Source organism: Pseudoliparis swirei, chromosome 19 (assembly GCF_029220125.1).
Source record: "Pseudoliparis swirei isolate HS2019 ecotype Mariana Trench chromosome 19, NWPU_hadal_v1, whole genome shotgun sequence".
Lineage (NCBI taxonomy): Eukaryota > Metazoa > Chordata > Actinopteri > Perciformes > Liparidae > Pseudoliparis > Pseudoliparis swirei.
Genome location: NC_079406.1, coordinates 2263861 through 2273860, shown reverse-complemented (window position 1 = coordinate 2273860; position 10000 = coordinate 2263861). Strand labels below are relative to the sequence as shown.

General features: G+C 41.1%; 2 protein-coding genes across 2 annotated transcripts in view; one reads left to right on the top strand and one right to left on the bottom strand.

Annotated features, from left to right (window-relative positions):
- Window positions 1-5056, top strand: part of gabrp (gamma-aminobutyric acid type A receptor subunit pi) — a 7404-nt gene extending 2348 nt beyond the window's left edge. Inside the window, exons 5-9 of the mRNA XM_056439440.1 lie at window positions 146-228; window positions 1598-1735; window positions 1820-1972; window positions 2996-3189; window positions 3889-5056. Coding sequence (XP_056295415.1) covers window positions 146-228; window positions 1598-1735; window positions 1820-1972; window positions 2996-3189; window positions 3889-4287 — 967 coding nt within the window. The 3' untranslated portion in view covers window positions 4288-5056. The remainder of the gene's footprint in view (window positions 1-145; window positions 229-1597; window positions 1736-1819; window positions 1973-2995; window positions 3190-3888) is intronic.
- Window positions 5057-5154: 98 nt separating this feature from the next.
- Window positions 5155-10000, bottom strand: part of afap1l1a (actin filament associated protein 1-like 1a) — a 36450-nt gene continuing 31604 nt past the window's right edge. Inside the window, exons 16-20 of the mRNA XM_056439439.1 lie at window positions 9577-9667; window positions 8091-8258; window positions 6754-6929; window positions 6190-6312; window positions 5155-5962 (exon numbers count right to left, since the gene is read on the bottom strand). Of these exons, the coding sequence (XP_056295414.1) occupies window positions 5936-5962; window positions 6190-6312; window positions 6754-6929; window positions 8091-8258; window positions 9577-9667 (585 nt within the window). The 3' untranslated portion in view covers window positions 5155-5935. The remainder of the gene's footprint in view (window positions 5963-6189; window positions 6313-6753; window positions 6930-8090; window positions 8259-9576; window positions 9668-10000) is intronic.

Genomic DNA, 10000 nt, shown 5'->3' with positions numbered 1-10000 from the left:
GATCTCCTGGAGGAGTGATGCATGCCCTCTGTTCTGTGACTTCAGCTCTTCTTCCTCAGTTGATGCCTCACAGCTGTTCGGCGGCTTGTTGCTCAATAGTCGTGAACTCGTTGTTTTTCATGATCTTGTTGTGATTGCGTAACAGCATCACGGCCACGATCGCCTGCAACATGGACCTCACCAAGTACCCCATGGACCGCCAGGTGTGCACCCTGCAGCTGGAGAGCTGTGAGTACCTTCTTCATCATCATCGTCATCATCATCGTCGTCGTCATCATCGTCGTCATCATCGTCGTCGTCTAGCTTAAGAGACAAACGTAACATTATCAGGTCAGAGTCCTCCAACATTAATTAGTCTGTATGTATATGTGTGTGTCTGTGTGTGTATATGTGTGTGTCTATGTGTGTATATGTGGGTATATGTATGTATGCGTGTGTGTGTATGTGTGTGTATTTGTGTATATGTGTATATGTATGTGTGTGTGTATATATGTGTGTGTATATTTGTGTATATGTATGTGTGTCTGTGTGTGTATATGTGTCTATGTGTGTGTGTGTTTATGTGTGTGTGTGTGTGTGTATATGTGTTTATATGTGTATGTGTATTTATATGTGTGTGTGTGTGTGTTTATATGTGTGTGTGTGTGTGTACAGGACTGTCTCAGAAAATTAGAATATTGTGATAAAGTTCTTTATTTTCTGTAATGCAATTAAAAAAACAAAAATGTCATGCATTCTGGATTCATTACAAATCAACTGAAATATTGCAAGCCTTTTATTCTTTTAATATTGCTGATTATGGCTTACAGCTTAAGAAAACTCAAATATCCTATCTCTAAATATTAGAATATCATGAAAAAGTATACTAGTAGGGTATTAAACAAATCATTTGAATCGTCTAATTAACTCGAAACACCTGGAAACACATTTTCAAATGTTTGATTTTGTTTTGCTGTTATAAATCTTTTTTTTTACTTGGTCTGAGGAAATATAAAAATTTTATGAGATAGGATTTTAGAGTTTTCTTAAGCTGTAAGCCATAATCAGCAATATTAAAAGAATAAAAGGCTTGCAATATTTCAGTTGATTTGTAATGAATCCAGAATGCATGACATTTTTGTTTTTTTAATTGCATTACAGAAAATAAAGAACTTTATCACAATATTCTAATTTTCTGAGACAGTCCTGTATATGTGTTTATATGTGTGTGTATATGTATTTATATATGTATGTGTGTGTATAAATGTGTGTATATGTGTTTATGTGTGTGTGTGTATATGTGTTTATGTGTGTGTGTGTGTGTGTGTGTATGTGTATGTATGTGTGTGTGTGTGTGTATATGTGTTTATGTGTGTGTGTGTATATGTGTGTGTGTGTGTATATGTGTTTATATATGTGTGTGTGTATATGTGTATATATGTGTGCGTGTTTATATGTGTGTGTGTGTGTTTATATGTGTGTGCATATGTGTATATGTGTATGTATGTGTGTGTGTATATGTGTTTATATGTGTGTGTGTATATGTGTGTGTGTGTGCGTGTGTGTGTATATGTATTTATATATGTGTGTGTGTGTGTTTATGTGTGTGTGTGTCCAGGGGGCTACAACCTGCAGGACGTGGTGTTCTTTTGGACCCGGGGGAACGACTCGGTGAAGGGTCTGGACATCCTGCGCCTGGCTCAGTACAGCGTGGAGAGCTACTACACGTCGGTGTCGGAGGCCGCGTACGAGACGGGTGGGATACCTCCGACTCCCAGAATGCACCCCGGCAGGCCGAGCCGCACGCGTCCGATACGTGACCTTCGACCTCTCTCGGCAGGACAATACCCCAAGCTGGTGCTGCACTTCGCTCTGCGGAGGAACGTCCTGTTCTTCATCCTGGAGACCTACGTGCCCTCCGTCCTGCTGGTGCTGCTGTCCTGGGTCTCCTTCTGGATCAGCCAGTCCTCGGTCCCAGCCAGGACCTGCATCGGTACCAGAACCCCCACCGCCACGCCCCGCAGACTAAGAGTGTTACCACGCTGCTATTGGAGCGCATCTATTTGAATTACTATCATGAATAATTTAAATATTGATTGGATGGCTTCAACACACGGATGATGCACAGACATTACATTATCGATTTGTAAAAAATATCCAATTCAAACAAAATTCAGTTTAAAGAAAATCCCCCCAAAAATCGATACATGATGAATTGTATCAGTCTCGTTAGGTATTAATACTTAGCATTCTTTGAATACTAAAATAGAATATGTAAAGAAACAAGTTAAAATTGCATTTCTATAGGGTTAAAGTTCAAATAAGACTCATTTTGTGTCTAATTTTAAAGAAATAATTTGACGTGCGCAATAAGGTAAAAACAATTACAAAATCAATACCTGAATCTGAGGCTCCGCCTCCATCTTACTTTACGGAAACAACAACAAAATCCTGTTTCAACAAAATCCCCCAAAAACCGAGACATGGTGAATTGCATCAGTGTAGCTTAGCCACTTAGCATTCTCTAAATACCAACATAAAACACACTCAAATTGGATTTCTATAGGTTAAAAGTTCAATTAAAACACATTTTGTGTTTCATTTTATAGAAATAATTTGACGGGAGCAAAAAAGCAAAAACTATTTTTATATGAAAACATCAGAGGCTCCGCCTCCATCTTACTTTATGGAAGCAACAAAAAAATCTCCAAAAGCTGAGACTTGATGAATTGCATCAGTATATCGTAGCCACTTAAATGCTCACTAAAATTGTATTTCTATAGGCTAAAAGTTCAAATAAGACATATTTTGGGCCTAATATTATAGAAATAATTTGACGTATTTTTTATTTTCATATATTTAACCAGAAAAAGCCTCATCGATATTTAAAAATACCTCCTTTCCCAGAGTCTCGTGGTCGAGACTCAGCTCATTGAACAAAGTTTCAGACACACGACATGAAACAGTGACGGATAATTAAAATAAAGCCCCCCCCTCCCCGTGGCGTGTGTTCCAGGCGTGACCACGGTGCTCACCATGACCACGCTGATGACGGGCGCCCGCTCCTCGCTGCCCAACGCCAACTGCTTCATCAAGGCCATCGACGTGTACCTGGGCATCTGCTTCACCTTCATCTTCGGCGCCCTGGTGGAGTACGCATGCGCCCACTTCTACACCATGCAGCACCTCACCGTGGAGGACCTGCACCGGGTGAGGGGGGGGGGGGGGGAGATGATAACTCACACACACATACACTGTGATCCATTTGTCCGGGTTCGTACATCATGGAACACAAAAATTGGTCATTTCCAAGCCTGGAAAAGCCCTTATCATAAATATTAATTATTTAAAACTCAGCGTAAATAAACATTTGAATATTACACGTTTGCAGAATTTGGGGATTTTGTTTGATACAACTTTTCCAGGAGCTTGAAATAACCATTTACAATTTCCAGGACTTTCCCAAGTTTTCCATGGCAGCACGGATCCTGAATATTTATTGTTTTAATCAATCTATTGTCTCTCATTCGTTGGTTTCATTTATACACGGAGATTCCACCAAATGTTTTGGTTTACAGTCATGGAAAGGTTATGGAAAAGTCATGGAAAAGTCATGTAATGTAAAGGTCATGGAAAAAGTATGGAAAGGTCATTGAAAGGTCATGGGAAATTAATGGAAAGTCATGTAGAGGTCATGGAAAAAGTATGGAAAGGTCATAGACAGGTCATAGAAAGGTCATGGAAAGGTCATGGAGAAGTCATAGAAAGGTCATGGAGAAGTCATAGACAGGTCATAGAAAGGTCATGGAGAAGTCATGGAAAGGTCATGGAAAGGTCATGGAGAAGTCATAGAAAGGTCATGGAAACCCATTGGCCAACTTATGCATGAACCCTGGTTCTGTCCACCAGGAGCTTCAGAGGGAACTCAACGAGGCCAACGGGAACGGCTCCGCCCACATACTGAGGTCCATCCAGCCGAGCCGGTCCACCGCGGAGGTCGGGTCCGCCGCCGGGACCGACACCGGCGCCGGCGCCCTGGAGAAAGCGTCGGGGTGGCGCGGCGGTTGCTGCGGCCGCGGCCTCTCCTCGGTGAAGGACGCGTCGCGCCGCGCGGCCGCCGTCTTCACCATGGAGAACCCGTACGACATCGACCGCCGCGCGCGCAGCGTCTTCCCCATGGCCTTCCTCTTCGTCAACATCCTCTACTGGCTCTACTACCTGTTCCTCGGAAGAGGCTCCGCCTCCTCGCTGGAGACCCGGTACCATCCGCCCGGATTCAAACTGATCTCTAAAGCTTTTTGTAAATGAAACCTGCTGGTCCCACAGACGAGGAGACGAGGAGCAGCTAAACCCAGAATTAATCAAGTATTCAGAAAGCCTGAATCCATCTATTACTACACTCCACAGAACACATGAGGATGAGCAGCAACTAGTAAACAACAGTTAACTAATAAACACAAGTTAACTAGTCAACAACAGTTAACTAATAAACACAAGTTAACTAGTCAACAATAGTTAACTAATAAACACAAGTTAACTAGTAAACAATAGTTAGTTAACTAGTGATGCACACTAGTTAACTAGTTGCATACAATAGTTAACTCGTTGTTAGTTAACTTGTGATGAAAAATAGTTAAATAGTTGTTAAAAAGTGAGTTATCTAGTAAACTATTGTTAACTAGTTGTAAACAATAGTTTACAACTAGTAAACACTAGTTTACTATAGTTAACCCGTAAACAATAGTTTACTATAGTTAACTAGTAAACCTACTAGACACTAGTTAACTAATAAACAATAGTTAACTAGTTGTATACAATAATTAAACTTAAATTTAAAAGCAGATGTAAGTTAATTAACTTACAAAGTCAAGTTTCGTAATCCAAAACATTTAGTAGACTTTACTTTATATTAGTTGACATAACCTACAAAATTAAGTTAGATAAACATTCTACACACTCGATTTTGTTAGTAGACCAAGTGAGATATTTTTTAGTGAAATATATAAAGTTATGTGTTTTCCTCTTCCTCGTTATGGCTGTCACACTTTGTTATATGAAACCACATTATCTATATTTACTATATTCACAGCATATCATGTGAAATGAAGTATTAAAGTCAGTGACGGAGAGCAAAGTGAGTCTGTACTGTGACAACCGATTAAAAAGAATCACCTGTGAGAATGAGACGTTTATTATTCCCTCATCCGGGCGCGAGGACAGTAAAGTGCACGAGTCGACCACAGGGGGCAGTAGAGAGTCGATCACGGGGAACACGGTTTGCGTGGACGTGGAACGTTACAGCAGATGTTTCGTGGAGCGCAGCTTCAGCCTGAGAGGAGACGCTCATGTTCACACTCCATGCCACACGACTGAATACCTGCGACAGGTACGACCGACGAGGACGAGGAACCAACGTATAAAAGTATAAAACAGAGTCAGAGTCGTCGTTTCTGTACAGGCACAAGAAAAAACATACAAAAAAAAGGCCCATTGTGGCTGAAACTATACCTCCGTCCACTTATTCCCCAAACGCGTCACATTTCTCACACGGCACCGTAACAATTAAACATTTCACCGTACACAACAACAACAACAAAAAAATTCCCTGGTTGCCTTTCCACAACAACAACAACATGCAATGTGCTTTTCTAAACATCTTCCTAGTGTCTCTTTCCTGTTTGAATAAGAGTCACCAGAGACAGCGAGTCCTTCCTCACGTTAAGTCCTTTTCGGAAGACAGTGGAGTAAATACATGTCGTGAGCTGTACCTCCACCTAGTGGCTGATGTCGTGCATTACAGTTCTTCTTCATCAGTAGAAGTCTGTGATGTGTGATGTGATTGGTCGGGCTGACCAACAGTCCTTCTTCCTCCAGTCCTTCCTCCTCCAGTCCTTCTTCCTCCAGTCCTTCTTCCTCCAGTCCTTCTTCCTCCAGTCCTTCTTCCTCCATGATGCTCTTAGGTCTTTTTCTTTGACTCCCATTCCTGTGAAGGATCATACGCAGGTGATTTATAACACGCTGTAAATAAGGTCATTAGTCCAAGAGATTAATTTTAAATGATTGCAGGTGAAACAAATAAACAAATGAATATGAATTCATTCAAAAATATTTTGTAAAGTTCTCTTAAACCCCCCCCCCCGAGACGACACCCTGCTGTGGGTGAAGCCTGAGGGGTGTGCCCGTAGTACCGGAAGTGTCCACCAGGGTTACCTTTGCCTTCTGCATGACGGTTCCCGAGGACGCGTACACCGACAGAGGCCTGCGGCGCATCTCCGCCGCGCAGTTCACGGGCAGAGAGTCGCTGTAGATGTTCTGCGTCTTTTTGCCGGAGGCCTAGAAAAGAAAAGAAGTATAACAGCAACGTGTCTGAGGACACTTAGAAATGTCCTTATTTTTCAAAGCTCTGCTTTTTAACATTAAATGAATCATAAACTCTCGACATAGTTAATGTGTAAATGACTATTCTCTGGTGTGTAGTGAAGTCTCTACAGAGGTGTGTAGAGGCCCATCTACAGTGTTCTAATGGTACATTGTGTTATCGCCTTAGAAGACTAGCGGAGGGGTAGAAAACCATTGAAAACCCTTTTTATGTGAGCGCAGCTGAAAACAGTTATGCTGGTGAAAAGAAGCTATAGAACTGGCCTTCCTTTGAGCCACAAGAAGAACTACATTAATATTTACAATACAAATCATAATTTATAATCTTGACTACATTTTCTATTCATTTGATGAATAAAAGTGTGATTTTCATGTTTTTATATGCAACAAACGCACCTTCCCCGGGGCTTTGGCCTCCGCCGGTGCGCCCAGCGCTCCGCCTGCCAGGCTGGCCGTGAGGTTCTCCTGGACCCGGGTCATCCGCAGCTCCAGCTCCACCCGCTCCGCCTCCCGGGCCCGACAGGCGTCCTCCAGCTGGGCCACGCGCTGGCTCAGGGACGACCTCCTCCTCTCTGCCCCACAGGAACAGGAATTAAATGAAACGTGTATGAACACTTTAAATAAAATAAACCTGAGATAAGATCAAATAATCCTTTAAAAAAAAAGTAAAAAACAGGAAGAAAAATAGAATCGCAATATTAAATATACAGACGGAATAAAAGTATATACTAGGTCAAATGTAAGTGTATTATACAAGGTCATAATTAAGTGTATTATATTAATTGTATTAAACTAGGTAATAATTAAGTTTACTCTACAAGATATTAATTAAGTGTATTATATACAAATATTATATAGGTGGAGGCTTCGAATTGATCTCTGTTGTGATTTTTATTTTGTTTTATTGTTTAAATTGTGCAAAATAAATAAATACAAGGTAATAATTAAGTGTATTACACTAGGTAATAATTAAATGTATTACACTAGGTAATAATTAAGTCTTACACAAGGTAATAATTAAGTATATTATACAAGGTAATAATTAAGTATATTATACAAGGTAATAATTAGGTGTATTACACAAGGTAATAATTAAGTATATTATACAAGGTAATAATTAGGTGTATTATACTAGGTAATAATTAAGTATATTATACAAGGTAATAATTAGGTGTATTACACAAGGTAATTATTAAGTGTCTTATACGAGGTAATAATTAGGTGTATTATACTAGGTAATAATTAAGTCTTATACAAGGTAATAATTAGGTGTATTATACAAGGTAATAATTAAGTATATTATACAAGGTAATAATTAGGTGTATTACATAAGGTAATTATTAAGTGTCTTATCCTAGGTAATAATTTAGTGTACTATAAATGATGAGATATTGTTATGGATGAAACTAAAAGCTTCCATGCCACCCTGTGATGAGCTCTTGTGATTCATTCCTCTGCCTGGCGGCGTACCATGTGACCCGAAAAGGAAATCAAATCCCATTTAGAAGGAATGTTTCAGAACAAAGTTTTGGGTTATTTTTAATAATAAAAGCAATTAGATGCTGTCTTCATCGCCGTGGGGACGATGTCTCCTCACACGGCCCTCAGGTCACGGAGGTCAGAGTGCACGGTCACACACACACCGTGCACGTCGTGGTCAAGCCTTCTGATTAATGAGCACACACACACAGGCCTTCACGGCGAAGACTTTCATTATCCCCGCAGTGGTTTACCAGAAGCCATCTTCAGCCCCTCCTTCAGCTCCCTCTTCTCCTTCCGGAGCGTCACCAGAGCGTTCCGGACCCCGTCCCTCTCCCTCTCCAGCTCCTCCTTCTGGTTCGAGTAGTGCTTGGCGTCCTCCTCGGCTCGCGTTTTCCCATACCGGCCGTACTGGTTGGCGTCTAGGGTGGAGTGGTCAGAAGAGGGTAAAGGTCAAATATGCAAGAGGTCACGAGAGGGGGGGGGGGGGGGGGACAGAAACATCTCACGGTCGTCCTCAGGAATGTGCCACGCCACGTCCACAAGCCACAGGGCGGCGCGGCGCACCATCTTCTACCCTTCTTTCATACTTCAGACAACAAATGATGGAATCAGGAAGAGAAGATGAACACACGCGCTCTCCTGCCGAGGGAGAGGTCGGGAGGTCGGGAGGCCAGACGGCGGCTCTAATGCGAGCGTGCAATAAATCGTGGGTTACATCCTGGGGCGCTCAGCCGTGGAGAGCGCCGCCGGCTCTTTGATGCGCGTGGGAAACGGCCACGCCGACGTCACGCTCCTCCAATCGGGACGCTCGACTTCTTATTAAGAAATTGAGGACGAAAAGTGAGAAGATAATGGAGAGGAAGAAGGGAAATATTGAGCGAGACGAAAGCTCACATTTTATGACTGTGAACTGGTAGAAAGGATTCTATGAAGAGTGTGATTGACAGCAGAAATATATACACAAATATATATATATATATATGTATAAATATATATATGTTTAAATACATACATTGCCACTTTCATTTCACTGCACACCCTGTGTGTGTATGTGACAAATAAAACATCTTGAATCTTGAATCTTGAATATATGTATATATAAATAAATAAATATATATGTATACTATAAATATATATATATGTATATATATATGTATAAATATATATATATATATGTATAAATATATATATCCCAGTGTATTTTATCCAGATGTTTTCACAATAAAGTGTACTTTATTTACATATTTTCACAATAAAGTGTATTTCATCCAGATATTTTCACAATAAAGTGTACTTTAAGACATTTTCACATTAAAGTCAACTTTAGATCTGTTCCTAGTAAAGTGCAACTTATGGATATATCTTCACAATAAAGTGTATTTTATCCAGATATTTTCGCAATAAAGTGTACTTTATTTAGTTATTTCACAGTAAAGTGTATTTTATTTTACTAATAATAATAATAATTCTGCGTTAACGAGGTTTCAGACTCACATTGTTATTCTCAGTAAATAATATAATATTTTAAAACATCCAGTGGAAACAAGCTTTTATTTTCTCAGTTAAATTGTGAATGTTTCATCTGATAATATTGACGTTGCTCAGTTGTCTCTTTGAAAGCATAAATAAATGATGTCATCCATCAGCACCTCTCATGAGAACAGCTTTGATTTTTTTGGTAAAGCGGCGCCGCCCACTCAGTTTCCTTCATCTTCATCATCGTCTTCGTGTACTTACTGGAGCCGGTCCGCTTGAGGGAGGCTGACGGTTTGGGTCGGTCCGAGTCGCTGCTGGAGAAGCTGGAGCGCCGCTTCCCTTGATTCCCAGACTGGGTGGAGTCGAGGTGGAGGTCAGAGGGCACACGGCAGATGTGAGGAGGAGGACGCACAAAGAAGGATGGAGGACCGAGGGGAGGAGGAAAGAAAAGAAAGCAACGTTTGTATATTTGGTCTCCAGGATGAGACGGATCTTCAAACGTCGGGTCTGAGGTGTGTCTGTGTGTGTGTGTGTGTGAGGTGTGTGTGTGGGTCTGAGTCTGAGGTGTGTGTGTGTGTCGGAGGTGTGTGTTTGAGTCGGAGGTGTGTGTGTGAGTCTGAGGTGTGTGTGGGTCTGAGTCTGAGGTGTGTGTGTGTCTGAGGTGTGTGTGTGTGTGTCTGAGGTG